Source organism: Monodon monoceros, unplaced genomic scaffold (genome assembly GCF_005190385.1).
Source record: "Monodon monoceros isolate NGI ecotype Baffin Bay Population unplaced genomic scaffold, NGI_Narwhal_1 Super_Scaffold_2, whole genome shotgun sequence".
In the NCBI taxonomy this organism is placed as follows: domain Eukaryota; kingdom Metazoa; phylum Chordata; class Mammalia; order Artiodactyla; family Monodontidae; genus Monodon; species Monodon monoceros.
In genome coordinates this window covers 104,907,604-104,935,482 of record NW_021703776.1, presented here as the reverse complement: position 1 = coordinate 104,935,482, position 27,879 = coordinate 104,907,604, and the positions used below count along the sequence as shown (strand labels likewise).

The following is a 27,879-nucleotide window of genomic DNA, read 5'->3' as shown; positions in this document are numbered from 1 at the left end:
TGTGTGTGTGTGTGTGTGTGTGTGTGTGTGTGTGTGTGTGTGTGTGTGTATATCCATATACATGTCGAATATTATTCAGCCATAAAAAAGGAAATCCATTTGTGACAACATGGATGGACCTTGAGGGCATTACGCTAAGTGAAATAAGTTAGACAGAGAAGGACAAACACCGTGTGATCTCACTTCTGTGTGAAACCCCACCTCCACCCTGCACACATACACACACAAAACAGGCTCACAGACAGAGAACAGCCTGGTGGTTGCCAAAGGAAGGGGGTGGGGTGTGGACCAAACGGGCAAAGGGGTACAAGCTTCCAGTTATAAAATGAACAAGCCATGGGACGCAGTGTACACATGGCAACTATGGTTAATAACACTGTATTGCATATTTGAAAGTTGATGAGAGTAAATATTAAAAGTTCTCATCACAAGAAAAAGCTTCTGGAACTATGTAAGGTGACAGACGTATCATAAGACACTATATGCAAACTTCGCATCGTTATGTTGTGCACCTGAAACCAGTATGTTTTACATCAGTTATACCTCAATATAAATAAATGAATGACAGAGAATATAATTCTTTGATCCTTAGACTATTTTGGACTAAATATGAAACAAACACACTTTAAAGTGGTTTTTCAAGATCTTACTCAAATATATAAATATAAAACTAATATTTAAATATAAATAACCATACTTTAAAGTGTGGTGGCCTTATACATAAATCAAGTAAGAAAGACCATCAGTGATGCGCCTGCAAAAAAACACCTAGGAGAGCTCATCCTGAGTTTCATCAGACTTACCTGTCCGGATAGACGGGCTGTTTGGCGACAGGACCCAAATCGCTCTCCAGGAGGTCCCAAATATACACACAGGATGTGTCGTCCTGGACCAGGAACACAGCCGGTCTCGTCGAGGACCACTGCAGGCCAATGACGGCGCGGCCGTGGGTGCTCTCGTCCCACTGCAGGAGCGGGTGCTCGGCCGTCAGCTGGTGCAGCCTGATGCTCCCGTCAGAACAGCCAGCCTGGGGGAGGCAGGGAAACCTTATCACAGTTCTTTTCTCTTTTTTACTCAAGCTCAGTAGCCAAGGAAAATTTTCAGGACATCAGCTTTTTTTGTTGTACAGCAAAAATATTTGGTTTATATTTTGTTTTCCAAACATAAAATCGTAACATTAAATCTTGTCATCACGAAGGTGAGTGTTTGGAGACTCTGATACACTTTGTACCCCCTGCCCCTCCCCAAGAGGGCTAATAATTGGTGAATTCAGTGAACATATAAATAGGTGTTTATTTTTAACAAAGCTGAATATTGCTGACTCAAGCACAGGACATTAAGATTGGCAAGACGGACATCTGTTTTTAAAAAATCACATACATTTGCACATATAATATGGCTTTACGTTCCTTTTGGATTGAAATTTCCATAAAACAAAACTCAGCTGGCCTAGTTAAAGACTAAATTTTTAGCCTAGGAAAAGGAAACAATTCGTTTTTACTCAATATATTTAATTCTTCACATATTTAATCTTTCAAAAAAAGCAGAGGCAAGATATAGCAATCACGAAAGCTTCTAAAGTAAATGAACAGATTTATGCATAATAGAGCCAGGTGCCCACTGTCGGGAGGGTGGAGGGGACCCTGGGCCAGCCGGGGACTAGGGTGTGTGTGCGACGCCGGGTGGGTGGTGAGTAGATGGAGACCAGAAGAGATCTCGATGTCGTGTCCTGTACACAAGCACTTCTGACTGCCCAGGTCTTGGTTTCTAAGTATTTTTCTCCTAACAGGAGCCAGGACTCCTTGGAGTAATGGCTGATCCCGAGGTTTCCTGTGCCAGAAAGCAAAGAGGGGCTCCCGGAACGATGTCAGAACCACCTCCAGGGACCCCTTCCCCAGGGGGGACCATCTGAGCAGTGGAATAAATGCAGGCAGCGAATCTGAGACGCACTGAAGACAGTGAAAAGCCTCGTGTGTCCACGTTTAGACAAGAAATACACACGATCGTGAGGAAAGGCAGTCTTCCGACCAGCGACAGCTCCCATGGAATTAATGACAGGGCGACAGAACCCGCCTGGTGACCGACACGGGGGCTAAGATGCAGCAGCAGCTCAGGGTCTGTGCGTCTTCCACCAGGCCCTGGCTGACCAGACAGGGAAGGGGGGGCCCCATGGTCAGGAAAGGCCTGCATCTAATCGTGAGGAGACGTCCCCAGACTCCACAGGGGACGCCCAGGCCCTCTGTGTGATGCTGAGGCCGGTCCCAGTGAAGGCGGTGAGGAGCCACAGTGACTGAACAGGACACGTGATCCGGGCCACGACGCTGCTCACAAAGGACACCGTCAGGACAGTCGCGGGCTTGCACTCAGACCCACAGAGAGCAGGACTGACCTGGGCTACAGGAGACCAACACCCAGCCCCTGGGGTGGAGCGTCCTGGCCACGGCAAGTGTGTCACTGCACACTCAGGCTGGTGGGGGGCGAGGGGGAACGCTCTGTGCCGTCCTTGTAACTGTTCTACAAGCCGAAAATGACGTCAGAATAAAACGTCTGAAGAAGATCCAGACGACAGCCTCATGGAACGAGCTGTGCTGACCACACGGATGGGACTTCAGGAGACCAGACCCGAGCGCTGTGGATCCCAGCAGACGCTGCGAAAGAATCGGTGCTTAAAAAACAGGCGTTCTTACCAGGAATATCGGTTCTCCAAACGGTGAAAAGTCAATCACGTTCACCTTCACCGGCCTCATGCCCTGCTGCTGGGGCCTGAACAACCTGGGAGACACTCTCATGTCTTGTCTGGTGCCATGGCTGATGAGGCCCTGAAGGGAGAGTAAGGGGGGAACCAGGCGGGGTAAAGCTCTTATTCTTGAAACAATTTAATCAACATTCTGATTAAAGCAAACAGTAAGTTTACTTCCAACAAAAATACTTACAGAATGAAATCTAGACCGTTACTCACCGTGTCTGTGCCAACAACAAAGCGATTAGAGTCTGAAGGCAGGAATTTAACACTCAGTGTCTGTGTGGAGCCCCAAAACTCATAACCTTTATGGGAAAGGCTGGAAAACAGCAAAGATGAACAGATGGGCAGTCTTGAAACTGTCAGGGTGGAGGTGACACTTAACACCGTCACCTGCCATCTGCCACTGGACGCGCTTCTAGTTCCTTTTCCCTTCGCTTACCATAGGCTCTGCACAGTTCCTTCAGCCCGTCCTCTTGCTCTTTCTTCTACTGTCTAAGCCACTCTTTCATTCACAGACTTAAATTTCAGAGACAACAGTTCCATTTCTAGAAATGTCTTTCTGATCGCACAATTCTCTCTCGTACCCTGGTGGGTGTCCCTCACATGGCAGCGTCGTGACCCTCCCCATGAGCCTGGCCGTGGACGTGCCCCCCACAGGCAGCTGTCCCAGTGCTGACAGCCCCCAGGCACTGGTCTGCCCCACACTCGCTCCTCAGCTGAGGACCCCTGACCGCACCCCGACTCGGCTTCTGGGATTCTCCCGCTGGAGAGGCAGTGCGTCCCAGGGTCCCAGGCAGGGGTCAGCTCCAGCTCGCTGCCCTGCAGGCTGACTTGAAGCTCCACCCTTATTCTGGCCCTTTCCTCGCTTTTTTAAAAGACTGTTTTCTACCTTGCACAGTGTTTGTATTGTAACAGCCAGGGCCCAGGGCTGCTCCTGCCACGCTGCCCCAGTCCTGGGTCGGGGATCTGGCCCCTCAGTCTCTCCCCTCTCTTCTTACCTCCAGCCGAGATCCCTGCCTCGGGGCCCGCTGCCCCGGTCACCTCCACGCTGGGCCGAGCAGGTCCCGCCCATCCCGCCCTTCCCACCCCCAGGCCCCCTCCTCCCCCCTGGTCCTCAGCTGCACGGTGCCCCTCAGCTGAGCTGGACACCTGGGCGAGAGGCAGGCTCTCCCCGGTTCCTGGAGCCAGCCGGCCACCAGGTGTACTCAATCCCACCCTTGACTGAGCCCAGCCCTCCGTCCCCACGAGTGCCGCCTGGTTCAGGCTCTCATCTCGGATCTCCAACCACCCCCACGGCAGCTCCCGAAGCTCTCCCCAAGTGCCCTCCTCTGTTCCAAGCTTACACTGCTGCCAAGTTCATGGTTCTAAACTGCAAACAAGACACACCCCTCCTTATGTAGAGTTCCAAGAAGAGTCCCCGTCACCCTCGAGAGAACTGTCTGAACCCTCGGCGCAGCGGACCCTCCTGAGGGTCAGGCCACCGACTCTACCCTTCTCCTGACAGCAAACCTACTGGCAGGTCTGAAACCGTCGGCGTCTTCATGCCTCTGGGCTCCCTCTGCCCGGGGCAGGCTCCCTGACTCTCATCTCAGCCCCTGTCCCACGGCCGTCCCTCCTCCGAGCCCCCACTCAGCATGGCTCCCCCCAGCACTTCACGCGTGTGCCGAGCCACGGGGATGAGGAGACGTGCCACCAGGCCACTCTCAGGGGAGGCCTTGCTGCCCCAGGGGCCAGGGGCACTTCACCCAAGGTCCCCCCTCCTCCCCGGGATGCCCGTGTTCGGGGCCGAGGGAGGGAGGCTCAGGCCTGGCAGGGGGGCTCTGGAGAGGGGGAGCAGCTGCCGGGGGGCCTGCCTCTTAGCCCAGCCCCCTCGCCGCCACCCCTGCCAGACGCCGACCCCACGGCTGCAGTGGCTACTGGACACTTGTCTGCACTTAAGGGCCCTCCCTGAGGGAAGAGGCACCACGAGGCAGCCCGTAGAACACACGCCACTCGGCAAGTGTGCGGACACGGTCTGGACGGATGTTTGTTACACCCGGACCTGGGGGAGGCAGTGCCACACATTTACCGGGGAAAACCCAACATCAGCTACGGGTGACGCTTTCCTTTAAAGAGCGTATGGTTAAGTACAGGAGAAACTTATAGTCAAAAGATAAATGCAATGCATGGTATGAAGTGATACGGCCATAATGGAGATGAGAATGGTCTCACAGAAATTCAGTGAGCTGTCGGGGGCCACCCGTGGTGGGGTCTGCAGTGTATTAGATGAGTTTTTTCAGCGTAACTCACTCCTTGTCATAATTATACTGAAATCAACGGCAGGTGATTTACAATCACGAAGCATGTATGAATTCATTGATACAACCCAGAGGTGTTCTGTCTAATGAGGAAAAGTCAGGCTAATATCAAAGCGTTTTCCAGGGTAAATCACAGGCTGATAGCTAGGCCCTGACTGCGGTGAAAAGATGAGAAAAGACATGTTCGGGAAATAAATTAACATGAAATATATAAATACCACAAACAATATTCATACATCTAAGATTTCTACATCATATTAAGTTATTTGAGTAAAAACAGAAACCGAATTTCTGAATAAAACTTTCATACCAATGCTTCTAGTTCCTGAAACTTGTCTATTTAACTTCAGGGTTGTATTAAAACTGGATGAAAAAGAGTCAAATCGTACCAATTCATAAGATAGAAAACATTTTAATCAAAGAAAAATGTTAGCTCTATACCTGGCAATTGCATTTATTACTTTGATTCATTAATAATAAACTAAGTAGCAAATAAACTATTTAGCAAAAATACAGTGGGGGAAGTTAGGGCTCTTCAGTGCCAGCCTGGCCATGCCTTACTACCTAACACTATTTCCTCCTGTGGGAAACAGGGCTTTGTGAGCAGGGATGCGGCACAGACCTACCTGTCACTCAGCTGAATCGCGGCACTGTGCACCAACTTTATCCTCCCTCCAGGTAGTAAACCTACAAACAGAGAAACCAGAAATAAACGCACCTCGTAATACAAGTTAACCAAAATCCAATTACATTTGCCTGGAATTATTTTTCATTGCTTAAATATCTGTGTTAGGAAATAATACAAAAATGCAGGTTGATGAAGAGTGTTCTGTCCCTCACGCAGGGGAGGTTCCTGCAATTGCCTTAGGATATGAATTAAGAATTTGCATTTCAGGGCCTTAGGAGAAGAGCGTTGGTGGAATCAATATCAAAAAGCCTTTACATTTTTAGATTTGATTTAAAAAGGGAAGTACACTTAAGCAAGAAAAGAAAAAAAATTAATATTTAACAAACCGCCAATTCCCCACAGAAACCCTCTCCTGTAAACGTCCTCCCGCGCCGGTTTCGGTTCGTCATGCAGGTGGGGAGGCCCCCTCTGGCCCCTCTAGCCCCGTCCCGCCCCGCCCGGTGTCCCACACCCACGGCAGCCCCTGCTCACAGGGAGCAGAGCGGATGCTGCACGAAGACGAGGCTGAGAAGAGAGGCCCCTCAGGATGGTTTCCACCGCATCCTTTCTCCAGGAGAGGGGGGGTCCACAGCACCGGCCCCTCCTCATTTCAAGAAGTCAGAGTGACTCTGGTCCTATTTTCTGGCTGGCTCTACGGGGGTGCCCCCGGCCCAAACAAGGTGAAGGGGCTGGTCATTAAATAAGCGGCTGGAGCTGCTGAGGAAGTGCAGGCGGGCGGCCCCTCGGTGCCCCAGCCCAGGGCATCGCGACAGCAAACTGCCGGCCGCAGAGCCCCCCCACCCCCGGTGGCTCCAGTCTCAGAGGTCTTGGGGGTCACACACACCCAGGCCTTTAGACACCGCGTCTCGGGGACGCCCTCAGGGAGCACAGAGCAGACGACACACACGGGCCTCCCGTGACAAGGGCATCAGGGGCCTGTTCAACAGCCGACAGGTTATGAAATACACAACTTAATCTTCATTTTCCATGCAGCTAATCACTGATTCTTCAAAGCGGTTATCGGTATCTTTAACCTTTATTGATTTTAGCAACCGTTGATTAAACTCAGTTTTTATTTAATAGTTACCTAAGTCACTTACTGCACCTGCAGTATCTGCTTTTGCTAATTCAACCACCACCTGAAATGAACACTGAAGATGAGTATCAGCACGTGTAATAATCGGGAAACAGTCTAAGCAAAGCGAGCTCTGATTAAGGCACTAAAAATTTAATTGCTCCAGAAAAAAGACTAGCGTTTAAAAGTTATAAATTCCCTTCTTCGACCTGTTCCTCTACACTCTGTGACCGGTCAATGCCCTGTGCATCCTCCGGCCCTGACACTGCTCCCCTTTCACTCCCACAGGCATTCCCAGCAAGCCCGTCTCGTCCTGGTTTCCCCACCGTAGCTGACTGCATGGTCGCCCCTGCTCCGCTCGCATCTCCCCCTGCCACCCCGACCACAGAGCACCGACCACCACGCAAACCCTGGGGTGAGCGCTCGCACGTCCGACTCACCCACACGTTGAGAACCCCACTCTCGTCCAAGGAAGCGACGTGGAAGGACAGGCCTGCTGGCTCTAGTGAAGACAGAACCGGGGAAGGACCGGCTCATAACCAGGAAACCACATCTCACAACTTGAGCTCAGGATTTTATGGAAGTGAAGGGTCACGTACCTTCTTGAGTAGAAAACGGTGAAAGCACACAGCTCTGTCTTTTGCAGACAGACCCTGTGATGGGTTCTATTGCCTGGAGGGGACTGCGGTGGTTTACAGACGTCAGGACACCATCTGGGGATGAAAAGCACAGGCACCACATGCACGCAGTGAGTCGTGGAATACAGTTAACATTGTGCAGGGACAGGCACATCTTCCCAAAGCACAAGACCACGCGGACCACAGTGAAAGGACACGTGCCATGGCTCTCAGCATCACCGAGGAGCAGAGGCCGCAGACCCCGTCACACCTGTGAGAGGCGGGCCCTGTGTCTGCACGACGGCAGGTACAAGGATGGACAGAGCGGGTGGGGGGCTCTCCACGGCAAGAGGGAGTCGCAGACACAGAGCAGAAGCTGGGGCCTCCCCGGCTGCAGGGGAAGGGGGGTCTCACAGCCAGAGCAGCAAGGGAACGGGGAGTAGGGAGACTCGGGAGCTGCAGGCTCACCACCCCCACCAAGAGCAGCACCTTTAAAGAAACGACACCTCACAGTCCAATGGAACAGAGCTCCTCTGACCTGGCATATCCATCTACAAAATGTCCAGGAGTAGAAAAGAACAGACAAACTCCACACAAAGCTACCGAAGGAACTCGAGAGAAGGTGCAAATGAAAGCATTTCAACCCAAGAAAATTCCCCCTCCAAAAAACAAGCATGAAACAGAAGACCAAAATCCAACACTCCAAACTACATCACATCTCTTCAAAAATACATTTGGAAATGTATTTAAAGCACGTAAACAAACAAAAACACCTGGAATCAGAAACCCAGAACAAAAATGGATTAAAAAACATCAAGAAAGAAAATGAGAGTTAGGGCTGAACTCAGGAAAGAAACTGAAGAAAAAGACAAAACGGTCTCAGGAACGAAGAATAAGTGACAGGGTTTCAGATTCAATGAACTTGAGGGAGGCCAGCTGAGGAAGGGGTGTCCTCTGGACCTGAGGTTACTGAAACTTCGAAGGTTTTAATGACAATGTTTAGATGGCAAAAGAAAACGAAGGCAGCATGTTAATGGAGTAATTAAGTTTAAAAACTTAAAGAGTTTTAGTGTTTTGAACACGGTGGTGAATTCAAAGTTTAATTAGTAATATCAGCAGCAGTTAGAAAACGCACATTCTTAAAAGATATTTTCTAACAGCATCAAACCCATAAGGTACCTATAAACTCATACATTCTCAATAGTGGCAATTTCCCCCCCAAAGCGGCAAAAATTGGTTGTTGGGAGACAAAAGAAACCTTGCCCTTTTATGTATAAAACACAGATGTACTCAGAGAATGTATAGAGATACGCAGTATATGTGCGGTGCTCCAGGCAGGGGCGATCAGGCTCCTTGGCGAAGAGGAGGCACACCCGACACGCCTGACACAGGACTGTGTCCAGAGCACACAAGGCCTCGGAACAACGCAACAGTAAGAAGCAACAAATCAATTTACAAATGCATGAAAGACCTAAACACACCCCACTGAAGACAGACAGCAAATAAGCACCTGGAGACGCTCCGCATCACACGTCCTCAGGGAAACACAAAATAAAACCTCGAGACACACTCGCACCCACCAGAAGGGCAGGAAGTCTGCCGGCCCCGCGGGTGAGGACGTTCAGCCCGTGGCGCCTGGGGTGCAGGCTCCAGTCCTGACCGCCAGCCACGGGAATTAACCAGGAGCCCACCCACCAGCCGGCGCAAGTACCCACGTGGTGCCCAGCAGAGGACCCTGCCCAGAGAAGGAGGGGTGACGTTCTGAGCCCCACACAGCCGTGACCACAGGCACATCTCCCGAAGGGACGGAGGCCAGGCGTGAAGGTCTGGGCCCTGCAGGGTCCCATCATTTGCCTTCTGAGAGGGTAAAACTACAGAGAAAAAGCCGATCCTGGGACTCATGAAGATGGGGAGATGCAAAGCCAGCTGTGTGTTGGGTGCGTGGGTGGGGGGTGTCCCTGGGCAGGAACAGGGAGAAGGACGGTGAGAGACGGTCAGGTCTGAGTGCAGGCCCTGCCCCGAGGTCACTGTGCTCGTGGACGAGCCTCCCACCCCTGAGCACTGGCAGGTGGGCAGAGACGGGTGCTGAACAGGTCACGTCCACAAAGCACTGAGAGAAAACCCCGGAACACAAGTGCCTACGCAGGGGCGGGGCAGGGTGGGGTGGTGGTCGTGCTTGTCCTTGTTTGTGGTTGTGGTTGTGGTTGTGATTGGCTGTGGCTGGAATTGTAATTGTGATTTTGGTTGTGGTTATGGCTGTAGTTGGCTGTGGTTGGAATTGTAATTGTGGTTGTGGTTGTGGTTGGTTGTGGCAGCAGCCGCATTGGCATGAAGTATTCACAGGAGTCTGACTAGGGGTCCTGGCAGCTCCAGTGGTTCTGGTTCCTTTTGACCCCTGAGAGGCCACTACTTCTCTCCTTCAGCCTCCAGTGGGGCTGTCTGAGCCACAGAAGCGCACACACCAACGCACTTCAGACTGATTTAAAACTGGGCGTCATCTCACTGAGGACCTGAAGTCCCCAGAGCTAACAGGACGGAGCGCTTCCATCACCACTGCTACTGCCCGAGCAGCTACCGGAAGGAGGCTGTTTCTCCTGTTTATCACAGGTCTCTTTTGCTCTTAGGTCAGAGCCGTCCTCTGGGATGACCTGCATGAACGATGCAAAGGGATCTCACGGCTGCTCCGGAAGACCCTGGGCTGGCGGGCAGTGTCACTGACCGGTGGAAAAGGTTGCGGTCCTGAACGTCCAGAAGCACCCGCTCAGCTTCACGTAATGATGGATCCTGGCATCTTCCCTCAGATCCCACACGACCACCGAGCCATGCACGGTCCCAGCAAACAGCAAGAAGGCTTTAAAGGGGCTAAAGCAGCAGCACGTGACCTAGAAAGATGCACAGAAAGCTGGAGGCTGACAAGTGGAGGCACCGGTGTCCGTGGACCTTCCACCTGGAAGCCGAGGGCGTCTGCGTGTCGTCTCCCTGGGTGACGGGAGGGATGGCAGCTGCGGGGCGTGGCCACGGTGCCTCCATTCAGCCCCATCAGGTGGCCCAGAAGGGCTGATCCCTCTTCTGCCATTTTATTTACATCCTGCATCACAGTAAGTTGTTATTTTCAAGCCCCCAAAACTGATACCCATAAAAGTTATCCTTCTCCACAGCTCTGGAGGAAATCGACGACTTTGAGGTCAAGGACCACATGACTAGAAACACACACGTAAAAGGGCAGCTCTCCCACTGTACCCGCGTGGTCGTCACACCACAGCCCCAGTAACCAGGGGCAGGAAACGCACGCGGCCAAGGACCTGGAAAATCTCAGGCACATTAAGAAAGCTCTACAATATCCGGACCAACTGCAGCAAGCCGGGAAGCACACTTCTGGGGTCCCAGCGGCGCCAGAGCCCATGTGTCCATTAAGTCACAGGCACGACAGTGCTGAACACCAGGGACTGAGAGGCTGTGGTAACCTGGCCCCTCCGTCCAGCTGGTCCTGCCAACTAGGAGTTTCTGCACCTCGTCACCCTGCACACAGCTGGGGTGGCAGGGACAGAAAGCAGTGGCCTTGGAAGCCCTCCTGGTGCCTGCCTTCTGCTAGGAACACCACGGCTCTCCCGGGCTGTACCTTCGACTCGCATATCAGGACCTTCTGGGGCCCCGACGGCTGCCAGATGTCCCACACGCAGAGCACGTATCTGCCATCCAGCAGGGGCGTGAAGGCTTTCCCAGGTCGCCCGTGCACGGACACCACCATCCGCCTCTGAACCTGAGAGGCATGCAGGTAGGATACTCTCCGGTCTGAGGATAAGACAAGAAAAATGTTTCTGCATTTAGTGATCTGCCAGAATCCACGTTAAACTAACATACTTCAGATTATTCAGATACATTTCAGCTTAATGAAGAAATAAACATGGTCTTTCGAAGATGCCCGCATCTGAAATCGGGGTTTTTACAAATGGCCAAGCTCGACTTGAAAACGTCCAAGTTGGCCTCGTTTGCTAGAAGCCACCCTCCTCCGCACTCGGCACAAAGCGGCCTGGGACTCCGCTGTCCATCAGCTACTCCTACGGGCCCGTGGGAGCGCAGGTGACCTGGGTGGGGCGTCACAGCTGCGCCATCAGTGCCTTCTCCCCCGGCAACGGGACCCTGCCTGACACCCATCTTCCTCCTGATATCTGTCCCTCAGACACACTGTCTGTTCCCCTCGTTCGGTCCACTTACAGAGGCAGGATTTCTGTCTGTCTGTCCACTGTGGCTCCAAGGCCTGGGACACTGCAGACACTCCTGAGTATCTGTGGCACCCAGAGAAGAATGAGTGGGCCACCAGCGCTGCGCGTTTCCTGGCGATGGTGGCATCGAGCGGACTCTGTGAGGGTCCCGGGTCACTCCCTCGGAGCTCAGCTCCAGGTAACGTGAACCAGGCCCAGGTCAAGGACACCTGCCGTCCCAACCTCCTCTCCCGTTACCTCAAAACTCACTTTACTAAAACAAAACACAAGAAAAACCTCCAATCTGCCCACACTCGGGACTAAGGGGCAAGTTCCGGACAACACCCGTGCATCCTCTGTCTCTAACTAAGGGCTCTGGAACAAGCACACCCGGCCCCCAGCCCCGGATCTGTGACGCTGCCATCGCCCATCAGCTCCTGGAGGAAAGGACTGCTTTAATTCCTGTTTCTTGGGCTGCAGGGGGAGGTGGTGGTGTGGACAGCTGTATTTTGAATGCTATAGATGCAATGATTTATTGTTTTTCTAATAGGATAACTCTTACCTTTTAAAAACAAAAATACCCTCAAACAACATGAGTTTCTTAAATTAACAATGCCATTTGTGCTAATGGTCAGTGCAGAGGCATGGATACGAATCTAGATCTCTACAGCAGGCAGGATAGAGGAACTTCTAGAACAAGCGGCACCAATGCACCGGGTCACGCAGGCCCAGAAGCACCCGGCACAGCTGACTGCGGGGCCCCTGCACTCCTTGCCCTTCTCCACGCAGACCAGGACCATGGTTGCCACCCAAGCCCTCACCAGACACTTGTTTTAAAAACAAGGAGGCGACCCACTTAAGCAATTTACACTTGGTCACGCACACGCAGTTTGTTTCGTTTATGACCACATGCGGTTACACTCCATGTGTGATGACACGGGCTTCACTTTGGTGGATTTTATGCTCTGTAACCACGGATCAACTTAAATCTAAGTCAACGCTGGGCTAAGTTAACCACACGACTCCCACTTGGACGCTCCCTCACGCCGCTCCCACCGTTCCTCTACCCGTGAGTGCCCATCATTCCTGTAACACATGCGCTCGAGTCTGCAGAAGCTGGACCTCCGCTCCCTGTTCAATAATCCCCCTGCTAACACAGGGTGTAACAGTAAGGGTCACTGCCTCAACGTCAATGTTGACTTTGAGGACCGCTTACTTTGAAGGAACGGCAAGCTGGTATTCAGCTGCGCGGAGCTATCGCTGAAGCGCAGGGGGCAGTCCTGCGCCCGGGGTGTCCAGGTCGGCTCCGACGCCACCCGGTCCTCTTCAAGCAGAACCGCAATCACCTTCCAAAGACACATGAGCAGTCCTTCTTCAACACTCTCAAATGGACTCATCTTACAAGATAAAACAAAGCACTACCTAATCTTACCTGTTTCTTAAAATAACTGCCTAAGTCCAAGATATCGTATAAACGGACAGAATGAAATTATTTTGTCCTTTCCACACAATAATAGAAACTACCAGGTAAAGTTCCATTAACATAAACTCCAGAGCCATTATTTAACATTGGATGCCATTTTTCATAGTAAACCTTTTGCTAAAATAACGGGAGTGGGGAAAGGGACCCTCCAGCTTTTCTAGAAGAAACAGGGGCATGGAAATGCCACCTACAGCACCACTTCCTGCTCACTGGGCTGCAGTAAGGACCCAGTGTGACAGCAAATCGCCGTCACTGCCCTCATGGGTCGTGGGTCACGCTCAGGACGACGATGGGGAAGAGAAAGGTGAGGTGGACTCGGGAGAGGTTCCCACTGAGAACAGACGGGACAGGGCGGGAGGCCCAGCAGTGAGACCAAGGTCTCCGACCCCGGCCGCCCCTGCTTCCTGCTCCAGCCCACCTTTCCTCCACGTCACCGGCACCCGAGTGTGTGAACTCTCACTGAGAGCAGCTGACGTCACGTGCAAGCGTGTGAAAGCACAGTTGTATCTCGTAAAGAACAGGCGCTCCGCCACGCAGCTCGGAGACCAGCACCAGGCGTCCAGCACAGGGCTGAGGACAGGCTCATTCTGAATCTACATGTCAGGTTCATGTGTATTGTACTTATCGGTGCTTTATACTTGAATTCTGAGCTGACGTGGAAACAATACGAGACAACTGAAGAAACACAAACGCCGACCTTGCACTTGATGTACTGAGAAACATTACAGACCCTGATCCTCTTCCTCCAGGGGCTCAAACAGAAACACCCACGCAGGACCAGGATGGTGACCGTGGTTTGCTTTGATATAATTGAGGGGTGGGTGACGGAGCTCAAGAGGTGAAGGGCTGCAAGCTGGGACCTCTGAAGCACGCGGCGGCCACCTGCCGCCCCTCGACCTTTGTACGGACTTTGAAGATTTCCATAACCAGTTTTTAAAGTCATGAGTTTACTAGTTTCAAATACCCTAGATGTGTGCTCACCTTGCTGACTTTGTATGTCTGTTTTTTAGTCTATATTCATTTTAAAATGCAAGCAACCAACGTTACAGTACAGAATCCAAACACACAGACAGTGCCTGCAGCCACAGAAGCTGCTGGGGTCCCTGCCCAGGGCAGAGCGCACCTGGCAAGCGGCCCGGAGGAAGCTGCACAGGCGGGGCGTGTTGACCTTCGGGACGACGGCGGCAGCATCAAGGGGGCCGCTCCGCTCACTCCCTGAAAAAACAGCGCACATGAAACCAGCCAGCGCAACTCTCACAGTCACGGTCGCACACGTCAAAGGGCGTACGAGTGAACCAGGAGCCCTGGAGGGGAAGCCAGGGGGTTCCATCTCATCCTCTAGATCGCCTCCTGATTTCTCAGAAGTCTGTAAACAGAATCCTACCTAAAGCATCAGTTTATCATGTATGTGTTACGTTTAGGTGTGTTATTTTCTTAGGATGAGGCTTCCCTGAGGAAAGGGAGTAACAGAGGTAATTCCTCAGAAGGAACAATCCACCACCAGTAAAGCAATATTTAGCACACAAATAACCGAGGAGAACCCAAGGTGAGCAGAACTCTGCATATTCCAGGGGCTTCCATCTGTCTTGATATGACATACCTGGAAAATGTACTTAAAGATGAAACTTCTCTAAGAATGAGAACAGACTACCCCAAATTAAGAGCAGAGAGTGTTCTAGAAGGCCATCTGCAAAGTGCTGGTTTGGCGCGTGGGCTCGTTCCTTTCCGTTTAGGAACAAGTGTTGTGAACCCCGATCAGGGCCCAGCCCAGGCCTCCAGCTCCGCGCAGGTGCTAAGGGTGGTGTCTGGAAGAGCTCTGGTGTTTCCACAGTCACGTGGTGACAGCCACACTCGAGACGGAGGAAAGAACAAGAAAGGGAGTGAACACAACTCCCAGGGTCGAGAGCAGAGGCTGGTTACCCCCAGACACGGCCGCGCCTTCCCCTGGGTGCTGGGTCCACACTTCCTGAGTCTCAACCTCTTCAGTCTGGACATTCCTGTCCACGTTATCTTCATTATACTGAACGTAGGCCTGAAAAACAAAGCTGGGCTGAATTAGCTTTGGATCTCAACCTCAGAGCCATTTCTCATTGCTGAAAACAACTAACAATTTTTAAGTTAATGATGACAGTCTTCTAGTCTGTCAAAAGTAAGCATATGGCATAAATAACAATCATGCAAAGACTGGTTGTGTCTTTAAACATTTGATAAATATGGGCCTAAATTTCAAAAGCGTTTTCAAAAAGTCACAACAAACAATTCAGCTCTGGCTTGAAAAGATGATGACCTAGTCCACCAACACCCTATTCTCTTAGAACACAGCAGCTTTGCAAAACCAGACACAAATTTATTTATTTCAAAAATGTACATGCTTCAGCAAAGACAGTTTTGATACTAATAGCTTTAAGATGAGGAAAACAAGCAAAAGAAGTTAGATAGTCTGCTCAAGGTCAGAGTGAGTCAGCTGCAAAGCCAGGGTTAATCAGTCAGCTTCTTAAATTTCCTCCTGTGATCTTCTCCCCAGTGAAAGATTACTGACTGATATATCCAAGAGCATGTTGATAGGTGCACTGTGGGGACAGAAGAAAAATGTCCCAGGAGATCCCTGACTCCAAGACTTCACCACCTTGGGAGGTGGACTGTCACACGGTCAACAACTGGAAGTACTACAGGGAAACACAGGGCTGTGTGGGTCGTACTGTAGCAACCCTGGAGCCAGAGGACACAGCGTAAGTCATCGGGAAGGGGTCACCTAGTTGCCTAGAGGGCAGGACAAGGACAGAGAGCAACAGGCAGGTAGATGGCAGGAAAGGCTGCGTGGCCTAAGCCAGGTGATGGAGAAAAACAGGTAGATGACAAAGGGACCTGGCAAGAAGGATCCACAGGCAGGTGATGGGGGGCCTGGCACAGGAAGACCTTGAGAGGAGGGTGAGGAGAATGGAACAGGCAGGAGGGATACTGAGGTGAGCCCAGTGTCTTGGGATTTGGGAGGCACTCGGTCGCTGATCTTGCAGGAACATACGTGCAGGCCTCGGAGGCAGTGCAGGACGCTACACCCCACAGGAACCCAAGCAAGTGATCCGAGGTGACTTCCCAGTGACCTTCAGTAACCCCCCTACTTGGGGCTGTCCTCAGGGCTTAGGAGCGATCCACATCCGTGCCCAGGAGCCTCCAGGGCGCCGAGGACGCTGGCACAACCTCCAGGTGACGAGCACATGACGTCTGCGTCCCTCACAACCACTCCCAGGTCTAACGTCCGGAACAGGACACCGCACCACACAAACTCCTGCCAACGCACTGTACTCGCACTTGGTAGCTAACCTTGTACTCACCTGCTTGGTGTTTCTTTTCCCAAAGTTTCGGATGTACATGTCATACTCGTTCACTGGTGGGAGGTCCAGGAGGGAGAAGGTGAAGGAGAAGTCCAGGTCGATAAGCCGGAGCAGCTTCGTGCTGCGTGTCCTGGAAACGAGACGACGTGACATCAACCACGTGCAAAGGGAAGAATGGGCCGGGGGAGGGAGCCTCAGGAGCAGCTGGTGGCTCCGGCCAAGGGGCTCGTGAAGGTCTGTCTGGTGGGAGCCTGAGATACTGACAGTCACTAAGATGGGAACTCACGCGTGTACAGCGAGGCCCCGGGGCTGAAAACCCCACCTGTGCCGTCGGCGCCCTCAGGCCCCCATCCCACCTGCCCGCCACCCACCCCGCTCTGAGGGACTGAGCCCTGGCCACTCCCGAGGGACGCGTCCAGGCAGGCGAGCCCCTGTCCACCCTCACCCCCGCCTTCATCTGATAAGACACTGGAAGAGCCGTGCCACTGCAGAGGCTGGCGGCCATGAGACCCGGGGGCGGGAGAGCCCGCTCCGCCAGTGCGTCTCCCTGGCCGATCCCGCTCTCTCTAAACCTACTGCATCCATCCCAGATCTGGGTGGACTCTTACATCTGCTCCCAGGCTGTACTGGGTTTAGTACAGCAGACCACGGGCTGAGATTCTGTTCTCCACTTTCATGAATCTAGGAATTCTGCAAATTTCTGAGTTCACAGTCGTGTAAGCTTGGACTCTGACGCCTGGTGGCCCTGGCTGTTCAAAGTTCACATCCACCTCCACCAGAGGCTAACCCGGGGCCTCCGCTTCATCGTCTACACAACTGGCCTGCGGCACCCACGGAGGACATCAAGACAGGAGGCACAGCGCCCGGGCCAGCGTGGGGCTCTTCACCCACGAATCCCCAGCTTCCTCACGCGAGAAACAGAGCGCTGGCCCTGAGTGACGCCAACCACAGGGCAGGAGGGGGCAGCACCACAGGCGCAGGCTGGGCCAGGCCGACTCTCTGCTCGGGGTTCCGGCCACCAGCCTCGCAGGCCCCTGACTGTGACGCTGCCACAGCCGTGACATGGGGGCTCCCAGGGCCCCCCAGAACTAACACCAATGCTAGGGCCGATTTTGTCTACAGCACTGCACACCCTCACCAGGACACAACATCTGGACACAGGGAAACGGAGCACAAATGAAATCACGTGCCTGAACGCCAGCAGTGAAAACAAAACAAGAGCTAATTTTTAAGGGTTCGTTGAAGAAAAGTGTATTAAAACTCCCTAATTCCTTCTGCAAAGTTCCCAACACACCTACTTTTGCTTAAGGGCCTGAGTCCGACTCTTCTGGCGGCGTGAGGCTGTCGCAAAGTCCAGGAAAATCCCACAAGCAGGGGTTTCGGAGGGGGAAACGTCTGCAGCTGCACACACACAAAAAGCGTTTTCGTGACACTGAAACGTTTCTTCAAGCAAAAGAAATCAAGAGTAAACCAGCCAGAAGCATGCAAACCAATTACGTTCAGTAAGGTCTTTACACATAACTAGTGTTAAACATCTTCTACGAGCATTTAAGAACCACTCCAGCTACCGTCATCTAAAACTTTCAGCAACAAAGCAAAACTTCCTACGCATGTGCCAATCACACTACGTTTAGAAATATTTAAGAATACACATACAAGGCAGTCCTCCACTCCCGCCCCACTCTCCCCCTCCCCCTCCCAAAGTGTGTCCTCTGGTAAGGGAGCTGAGACGTGAACGCACAAAACAACTGAAGAACAGAGACAGATGCAGCTTAATGCTGGATCAGCCACTCACTGTGGCAGAGAGAAAACAGGCAGACGCGGGCAGGGGTTCATCAGGTCACAGGGTGCGGAGGTCGTTGACCTGGTGACCCACCATCAACTGCCGAAAGCTCCCAGCAGGACGGACAGCTCGGGCCCTCACCCTCCCATGCAGACAGCCTCCGTTGCCTCTATCCCCCAAGGATTTCTGCGCTTCCCGTGCAGACTGACCCCCGTCTGTCTACACATTTATTCCAGTTGTATCTTACTCTGTCTTCTCATTCCTCTTGGATACGTGTTTGAACTCCTGCAAAGAGCGTGCCCTCCCCTGCCGTCTCACAGCTTGATCAGACCCGCCAGGCACAGCCGGATCCCAGCCAGGGCACCCGCCTGGAGGCCGCAAGCAGGTTGCTGACCGAGCGCCTCCTGTTTCTCATCCCTCAGAACACCTGGCACTCAGGACAGTCAGGAGCGTTTATGAAAAGAACTCTCCTACCCTTACAAGTAGCCCTATCATACCCAGATGCCAAGAACTTCTGAGCGAAATACATTTCCAATCTCCTAAAGAAAATCGCCGGGAGAGGACAGCTCCCTGGGGAACAGACCCTGTGCCGCCACGCGGCCCCTCTGACACGCCCGGGGCTCCAGAAAAACAGCAGCCTGTGCAGCTGACGGACGACACAGCGCAGGGAAGGAGCAGGGCTGCGCCCAGGCCCCCCCGCGCTGAGCACCTGCCGGGCGCCGTCACGGGGGCGGAAGGGCCGGGAGCGACACGGGACCAGCATGCACTCACGTACCTGGCCCCGGCCCCGGCCCCCTGCCACGCTCCGTCCGGCCTTGCTTCTCAAACAGCTTCGAGGACAGCTCGCCGACCCGTTCATTTTCTGCGTGGATGGCTTTCTGAATTTCCTGTATCTCCCTCCTTCTGGCCAGAGGAAGCTCTTCCGCTGTCTCTTCTGATTCAGGCTCATGTGCAACATCGTCATCGTCCCCGTCACAGACCTCAAAGTCATCCTCGTAGCCCTGCAAACGTAGCAGACACGCACACAGGACAAAACACACAGCTTACAGCCTGAAACAGACGTGGTCCTCACTGTGGCTCAGGGCGACTTCTACAGCTCACAGATTTCCACATCATTGCATCACAAATCTGTATGAACTGCTGCGTTTGTTTTTCTGCATCTGTATAAACTACAGAACTACGTACACTGAGAGCTCTGAATGAACAATAACGTGCAAACGCCTTTGTGCTGAGAATGGGAGTGTATGTGCACATAAACGTGTGCTACATGTATACTCCATGTAGACGGACACATATATATGCATACACACGTGCACATATATGTACACATTTGATTGCAGTGCACTAACAATAGCTTAAATAGAAAAACCACTTAATTACATCATAATGGTCAGCATTGGTAGACATATAGCAAACTTTTTATAGGTGCCAGACCTAAATCAAACAGCTAAGGAGTATTGAGAGCAACAGAAAGAAAAAAAAAAACTATTAAGTTACTGATTTTAGAACAAATTATCTTTAAGCTGAGAAAATTTTAAATTTTTATACCTACTTCAAAATCATCTTCAGGACCGGCTGCACATTCACCAGCTCCAGCATTTCCTAAGTCGGTGTCTTCCTTTTCAATTTCCTGGAGTAGAAATCAAACATACAATTAAAATATTCAATCATAAGTTGGCTCTTGCAAATCGGTTGGGAAAATACATTTTTTCTCAGATTCACTTGATGTTGCTCATTTTAAAATTCAAATATCTATAAAATGAACATAACCTAATTACAACTCTTAAAGAAATACCCTAACTTATAAGTATAGCCAGAAAGAGAAAACAGTGAACAATCATATTCTTTTTGGGAAACCTCTATAATTCTGGTGGCTAAAGAAAAAAGGTGTGGTACTTCCCTGGTGGCGCAGTGGTTAAGAATCCGCCTGCCAATGCAAGGGACACGGGTTCGAACCCTGGTCTGGGAAGACCCCGCATGCCGCGCAGCGACTAAGCCCATGCGCCACAGCTACTGAGCCTGTGCTCTAGAGCACGCCAGCCACAGCTACTGAAAGCCCGTGTGCCACAACTACTGCAGCCCGTGCACCTAGAGCCCGTGCTCCACAAAAAGAGAAGCCACCGCAATGAGAAGCCCACACACCACAACGAAGAGTAGCCTCTGCTCGCCACAACTAGAGAAAGCCCGCACTCAGCAACGAAGACCCAACGCAGCCAAAAAAAAACCAATGGAACAAAATTTTAAAAAGCGAAAAAGAGAGAAGGTATTATACAAATAACCCACAGACTGGCATTCAGCACTGCCTTCCCCACTGTGCCTCTCACCCATGATCACAGCCCGGCATCTGCAGTTAAGAACAGACACACTGACACATGTGCTCAAGCACACGCCAGCCAGGTCCCGTGTGGCCCACCACAGCTCCAGTAACCAGGACCAGCCCACAGCCCTGCCCCAGAGCAGGCAGATGGGCTGCTCTGCCCCTGGCCCGGCCATCACTGACCACCGCCAGCCTCCATTTCTCCCCTGAAGTCTGAGTAAGTCCTGCAGTGGACGTGTGCTCAGTCGTGCTCTGCAGGTTTGGGTGGCTGCACGTGTCACCCTCAGGCCGACCCGGTCTGGGTCTGAGGGATGAGGAAGAGGGTGCCGGGAAGACGGAGCAGAAGGACATTCCAGGTCTCCAGGGCAGGAGGTGGCAGAAACGAAATACAGGTTCAGGAAACTCACGCTTTCCCCCAAGGCTGTTCCTTCTCTTGTCCACCTCCGCTCCCCCTCGCCCGATTTACTGGTGACATGGCACCTCCACCGCTCACAAGCCTACACACCAGGAGCCTGCCGGGACCCCGCTCTCCCCGCCCGCCAGCCGGCCCTCCGCCCCAACCCTGCCACCCCCCAGCCTAGCCCCTACCGTCCCTGCCGTGTCCCCTCTCGTGCCCTCGGAGTTCAGAGACAACCTTCTGAGCAGGAAATCTGATCACACCACACCTGCTTCATACCCACACGGCTCCCCAGCACCCGTGGTGGACGCCCCAAGCACCACAAATTCAATCACTGAAGGGGCTTCCGTCTCCATCCTGGAGGAAGAAACAAAACATTCCTGGTGCCTGCAGGCAGGACAGACGTGGGGAGGTGAGACCCACCCGCAGGCCTGCTGCAGAGGTGGGCACTGCTGATCTGCCCAGGGGCAAGGAGACGACTCGCAGGCTTTCGGGTTTCACACAGGATAGATGTTGGGGATGGAGAGCAGAGGGTGAGCCTGCGGAGTGTGGACCGTCCAGGAGGGGCCGACAAGCTTGGAGCTCAGGAAGGGGGCGGGAAGGGCTTCATCTTCTCTCCAGAACCTAGTGCCCTGCTGTGTGGTGACCAATGCCAGGAAGTCAGTGATCGGAGCCACAGAGAAGCCAGCTGAGCCTCAAAGTGGACATTCGGTTCTGAGCCCGGGGATGAGGACGTGCCCCGCAGGCCCAGAGGACCAAAAAGCTGCCTCACGAGCAGGTGCTTTGGGCACATCGTCATACAAAGTCACCGTACGTTATGGTGCATGACATGCCACGTGTACGGTACCAATAAACAGGACCCTGCTGATTGAGAAGAGGAACTAAGACAAACGTCATGCAGGAGTTTTAAGCAAAACTCACAGCATCGCAAGCTCGCTGCGTGCCGACAACTCATCACTCGGCAAGCACCCAGGGCCTCACGGTGCCCAGGGCGCCCGTCAGGGGCAGACAGGAGGACGGTGCCAAGGAAGTGTTCCTCCACCTCCCACAGGGGCCCCGAACACACAGCCTTCTGCTTCACCCCCAGTTTTGGAGAGAGTGCCTTGGCGTCACCAATGGCCTCTTACAGGAGGAAAGGGCCGTTTCCTTTGCCTCTGGTTTGGCTTTTGTTTTTGAAAATTATCTGCTACGTGGAATATGTCTCACTGACGATGGCCAGAACTGTGTCTCTGTGACGCCTCTGTTCAGTTTCTTCCATTCTCCCCAGACCTGCTTTCAACGCAGAGCAACAACGAGAAGGCTGAGGACGCATCCAGCCCACGCTCCTCAGGAAGCCGCACACCTGAGGGCAGCGCGGGGCAAGCACGCACCTCCCCCTCCGTCCTAACGTCCTGCTGCCTAAAAGGAGGAGGGTATCACCCCCAGGAAACACACCGCGAGAGCCGGGACACGAGTGACAGCGCGCGTTGGGACAGAAGCAGAGACACGTCCTCTCCTTACCAAGGCCTCTTCGCTCCCTTGCCTCCGGGCCAGCTTCCACGCCGAGGGGCCCTCTTCGCGGCCATGCTGGGGGACACAGCACAGCTGGTCAGCGCAGAGGGACGGAGGGAGGGTCCCAGGGCAGCCACAGGGCCCACCCCCCCTCTAATGGGGACGCAGGTCCTTGCTCAGAGGGGCACTGGCGGTGCGACTTCACACAGGAACTCAGCCTCTCTGGGCCTCGGTTTTCTCTTCCAAGAAATGGGGAGAACTGTGAACCTTCTTCCTTGTGCCAGTGAGGCGGCAGGTAAAACGGGAGAAGCTGGCCATCCTGCTGTGGTCACTGGCCCCAGGAAGGCACAGCTCTCAGATGTCACTGCTCAAAATCATTTGGTGCCAAAGAGTGGGGAGTGCATAGCGTATCACCATGAAGAAAATGAGCAGTTTTCCATGTGTCCATAAAATTATTCTGGCATATTGTGGGCTCTCCATAAATGCTGAAGAATGTTGATGCTATAAAATATATGACCCAATCATAAGCCAGAATGAGCTGCCAAACATCTTCAAAATCACTTCTGGGCTCTCTCAGGGGGAAAAGACATCACATATTTTGCTCCTTTGGCAAAAAAAAGAATGTAAAATGTCTCATTCATAATTTTTTATATCGGTTACATGTTGAAAGAATAATATTTCAGAAATGTGGGATTATATATGTTATTCAAATTAATTTTATGTTCCTTTTTTAAGGTGACTACCAAAAATTAAAAATTACAAATGTGGCTCACATTGTAAGTCTAGGGAACAATGCTAACACTTACCAAAAACATTGGGAGACAGAAGGAAAACATTAAAAACTATATATTTTCATCCAATAATTCCAGTTCAAGAAATTTAGGGCTTCTCTGGTGGCACAGTGGTTAAGAATCTGCCTGCCAATGCAGGCGACAAGGGTTCGAGCCCTGGTCCGGGAAGATCCCACATGCCACGGAGCAGCTAAGCCCGTGTGCCACAACTACTGAGCCTGTTCTCTAAAGCCTGTGAGCCACAACTACTGAGCCCATGTACCACAACTACCGAAGCCCGCGGGCCTAGAGCCCGTGCTCCACAACAAGGGAAGCCACCGCAATGAGAAGCCTGCACACCGCAACAAAGAGTAGCCCCTGCTCGCCACAGCTAGAGAAAGCCCACATGCAGCAACGAAGACCCAATGCAGCCAAAAATAAATATTAAAATAAAATAAATAAAAGCCCTTCTCTAAAAAACAAAAAAAAAGAAAGAAAGAAAGAAAGAAATTTACCCTCGAAAAGTAGGAGGGAGATCTGTATCATTAGAACTGGAGGGGTTTCCACAACAAATCAGGAAAAACAGTATATGCTGCATGGGGTGTATGTGCATATAAAACAGAAAAAAAGGCATTCAAATCCCCCAAATATATATATCAAAATAGGATTGTGAAAGATAATATAGAAAAAAAGATTATGTGGGAAGAATTATTTGTAAGGCTAACTTTTTTTTCTAAGGTGTGGCTACAGCTAGACAGTAAGGAATCCAACCACTGCCCCAAACTGAGTGAATAAAACATCCTCACATCAAACAACACATGCCGCATGACCTGGTTTATGAAAGATTACTGTGCTTTTGTGTATGTACATGGAATAAAGGTCTGTAAAGACATGGCACGAGATACTAAGGACAGGTATCTCACAGGCCAGGGTTTCAGACAACTATCAGAGAGAGAAAACGATTATTCTTCACAGGTAACAGAAGCCAAAATCTGCTTGCCGCGTTATCTATAAGAAGACAAAAACCCAGGAAGTGGTTTGATAATAATTTTAACACCACAGCATACAATTCTAGAGATACCAAAGAATCATTCTGAAGACTCTTCTGATGATAATTATGAAAATGGCATACAAGATGAAGACTGGGAGTTGTGGTGTCCTGAGTGACACCGTATCACCGACACGTGCTTCTCGAGTATACACACACGCACACGTGGTCCAGAACATGAAACAGCTATTACACCTTACGACTTGCATGTGCTTCTCGAGTATACACACACGTGCGCACAAACACGTGCTCGCACACCTAGTCCAGAACATGAAACAACTACGTAAGGAGCAGGGCCGTGAGGGCGTCAGTGATAATAACGAATGTTTGACAGAGTTCGCCAGTGAGGTCATCTGAGCCTGGGTCGCTCTGTGGAGAGATTTTCTACACTAACACAGTTTTGTTACTAACCACAGATCTACTCAGACTTTCTGTTTCTTCTTGAGGCAATTCCACCAATTTATGTCTTCCAGGAATTTCCCTTTCATCTAAATTGTCTAATCTGCTAGCATGAAATGCTATCATTCTATTAGTGAAAGTGGGTGCTAAAGTCTCAATCACTGTTGAATTTTCTATTTCTCCCTTTAATTCTGTCAGTTTTTGCTTCTCGTATTTTGTGTCTCTTTTGTGAGGTGCATGTTCATTTATAAATGTCACATCTTCCTGCAAGCTAATTATTTTATTACTACCATACGTTCCTCCACCTCTAGTCCAGCCACTCAAGCTCTGTTACAGCTGCTGTTTGATGGTTTACCTTGTCCATATTTTTACTTTTAATCCATTTGAGTCTTTTAATCTAAAATGTATCTCTTATGTGCCTCCTGGAATAGCCAACCAAATAAGCCATCTGCAAACAAGGCCCGCCTCAGGGTCTGAGTCGCAGGACCACGCCCACTGCATAACAGAATCAGTGTGAAGTGTCTTACCTTCCTTCTGGAGTCTTTATCTTTCCCATTATTCCTCTCTAAATTCTCTGCATGCCTAGGAAGCAAATATGATCAAAATCAAAATTAATTTTAAACGAAGACTTGAAAATTAAAACATTGACATCCCAGTGAAGGCTCAGCAATTGATATGATTAAGAATGGCAGTAGTTTGGCATATTGCAAAGCATGCTATGTTAGAACTATGAATACTCAATCCTTTTTAAAACTATTTTTACTATTTTAGCAGTAGTACAAGATAAGAAATATCTTCAGTAGAGAGAGAAGAAACTATGTGTTTTAACAAACTTGTGTTTGTGTATGACTCTAAATCCTTATAAGAGTTCTAGAATATTCCTGTAATTTTATTAGAGAATCTCCCAAACGTTATTTTGTGTTTAATATAATATTTGTATTTCCAAAAGAAAGATTTATCTTGAAATATGTTCTATTCTTTAATCATATTTTATATGTTTACCTGGGACCTAAAATAAAGGCTTTCAAAATCGCAAGTTGATTTTCAATTTTTGGAACTTACATTCATACCAATTCAATACAGCATATGTTTAAAAACATACAGAACCAAGCAAAAGCTTCACTGTGCATTCCAGCAGATCTGCAATATAAAATCCAGGAATCTGCACCCCCAGGTTTAAGAACTAACTTTGTTCAAACTTGTAAGAATTGGGGCAAGGCATTTAACCTGAGTCTTCCTAATCTGCGAAGAAGAATTACCAAATATAGTTGTCACAAAGAACAAGTTACAACGCAGAGCTCGTATACAAAACGAGGGTTTACACACAAACTCTAATCTGTAATCTTCATGAACCGCACAAAATAGGTATCATCCAAGCTTCACCAGAAAAGATGAGGCTCCAAAGGGCCACCCAACATCTCAGGGAAGATGCAGATGTGCAGCGGCCTGGTCAATGCCCTGGCCTTTGTCTGACTTCCAAACACTGGGCAGCGGTGGTCTGCGGGCGTGTCTGCGCTTAGTGTTTAGGGGAGGTGAACCATAGGCCGGTAAAAGGTGCCCAACAGCCCACCTGCAGACGCTCTCCCCTCGCAAAGCAGAGACTCCCAAGCGAATCGGTCCCCCATGTGAGGGTGGACGGTCTAATGCTGCATGAGCAAGTATGTAAAAGGCAGAACAGGACTAATGATTCATTGATATAACAAGCTTCCAAGCTCCACGAGTACACGAGTACACCAAAAATACAATTTAGAGGGCTTGCATTGAGAGTAAATGAGGTGCATCTATAATTTATTCTCACTTACTGGCCCTAATCAGGCCCAACAAGAAAAATTCATTTTGAAGCATTGTGTGAGAACTGTGTTGTAAACAGAATAAACAACCAAAGGACGAATATTCCTTACTCGCTTCCAGTCCCATCTCTCTTCGAACTTGCACCTCGATTTCTGCGTTCACCATTCTATCAAAAAAAATTCCATAACCATTAATTAGTATATCATAATGAATTAACCATAATTAGTGAGCTCTGTAAAGGAAGTCATGAGCTCAAAATTTAACAACAGCATCGATGTTACAGGCATCTCTTAAAATAACGGTTTTTACAACCTCTCTTTAGTAAATAAGGGGCTTGACATAAGGGAGGTGAATAAGGTACACCAAAAGGGGATGCGCCCTTCTCTGAGGGGGCTGACGCGTCAGGAAATGGTACCTCAGCCTCCCTCCTCCTGTGCTCCTTCTTGCCCACGCTGCTTCGGCGCTTCTCCTCGTCCACATGGAAGCCTTCTTTATGGCGTTTTTCTTTATGCCTTTCTTCCCCTTCCTTGTCAGAGAATGAATTGCTTTTTTCTTTTGAATACTTCTCTCTTTTCTCCCTTGTGCTGCTTTTTTCTCGATGTTTCTTTTCTCTGTCTGGCTCTTTCTGCTTCCTGTGTCGTCTTTCACCTTCTTCTTTATAGAGCCAATACTTGAGAGGATTGTCTTTGCTGTCACCATACTGCAACTTTGGACGTGACATTGAAAAACACATGAGCGTGTAAAACAGACGCCTGCTGTCTTATATACACATTACAGCAAACACAGGGGAAGACACAGAGCTCCCCTGGCTCTCGCTCCCCTGTCCTGCCACCCTGCCACGGGCACCTTCCCATACTCACCTGGCGATGGGAAAGGAAACCACGCAGACTACACACACACACACACACACACACACACACACACGACAACAGACACCGCAGCCAGCAGCCTCACCCTAAGGAGGAGCATCGTCCCAACTCCTCTGCATGGCGGACACCCTTGCCCTTCCTGCCGCCCTCTCCTCGACTCCCCCGCGTCCTGAGCGCTACCAACACGCAAGGCCCTCCTCAGAGAGCCATGTAACTTGTCTGGAAGGACATCCGCTTTCCTGGGCGCACACTGCGCCTCTCTTCATGGCACACAGCTCACATGTCTGCCCCCACCCGCAGGGAGATGGTTCAGCCATCCCTGCATCCCCCAAGCCTCCAGGGATGTCCAGGGACCACGGGTGCCGAGGCCACAAGGCAGCGATCTGCGAGCTTACACAGTGGGTCATGAGCGCCCGGTTCGGGGAGCATCACCACCATGTCTCAGCAGGACCCAAACTGAACCGTCCTTCTCCGTTCACTCAGGGCCTCCTCCGCCTCTGTTCCCCGTGGTTCCATCCCCTCCAGCCCCCACCCGCTCTGCTCATGGCCACCAGGATAACCTTCCCAAAGAGAAACATGGAGAGGCTCCTCAGGTGTG

The 27,879-nt window shown here is 51.0% G+C and overlaps 1 protein-coding gene across 2 annotated transcripts in view; it reads right to left on the bottom strand.

Moving 5' to 3' along the window:
* WDR60 (WD repeat domain 60) overlaps positions 1-27,879 on the bottom strand; it is a 44,480-nt gene that overhangs the window by 1,575 nt on the left and 15,026 nt on the right. The window contains exons 5-24 of one of the 2 annotated variants that reach the window (XM_029234345.1): positions 26,828-27,118; positions 26,523-26,578; positions 25,149-25,203; positions 22,414-22,479; positions 19,752-19,829; positions 18,975-19,200; positions 17,715-17,817; positions 16,417-16,546; positions 15,005-15,116; positions 14,208-14,299; positions 12,818-12,947; positions 11,019-11,191; positions 10,119-10,281; positions 7,382-7,495; positions 7,223-7,284; positions 6,795-6,846; positions 5,667-5,727; positions 2,960-3,059; positions 2,688-2,819; positions 804-1,027 (exon numbers count right to left, since the gene is read on the bottom strand). In XM_029234345.1, the coding sequence (XP_029090178.1) occupies positions 804-1,027; positions 2,688-2,819; positions 2,960-3,059; positions 5,667-5,727; positions 6,795-6,846; positions 7,223-7,284; positions 7,382-7,495; positions 10,119-10,281; positions 11,019-11,191; positions 12,818-12,947; positions 14,208-14,299; positions 15,005-15,116; positions 16,417-16,546; positions 17,715-17,817; positions 18,975-19,200; positions 19,752-19,829; positions 22,414-22,479; positions 25,149-25,203; positions 26,523-26,578; positions 26,828-27,118 (2,420 nt within the window). The remainder of the gene's footprint in view (positions 1-803; positions 1,028-2,687; positions 2,820-2,959; positions 3,060-5,666; positions 5,728-6,794; positions 6,847-7,222; positions 7,285-7,381; positions 7,496-10,118; positions 10,282-11,018; positions 11,192-12,817; positions 12,948-14,207; positions 14,300-15,004; positions 15,117-16,416; positions 16,547-17,714; positions 17,818-18,974; positions 19,201-19,751; positions 19,830-22,413; positions 22,480-25,148; positions 25,204-26,522; positions 26,579-26,827; positions 27,119-27,879) is intronic. The other variant, XM_029234346.1, reaches the window with a different exon arrangement.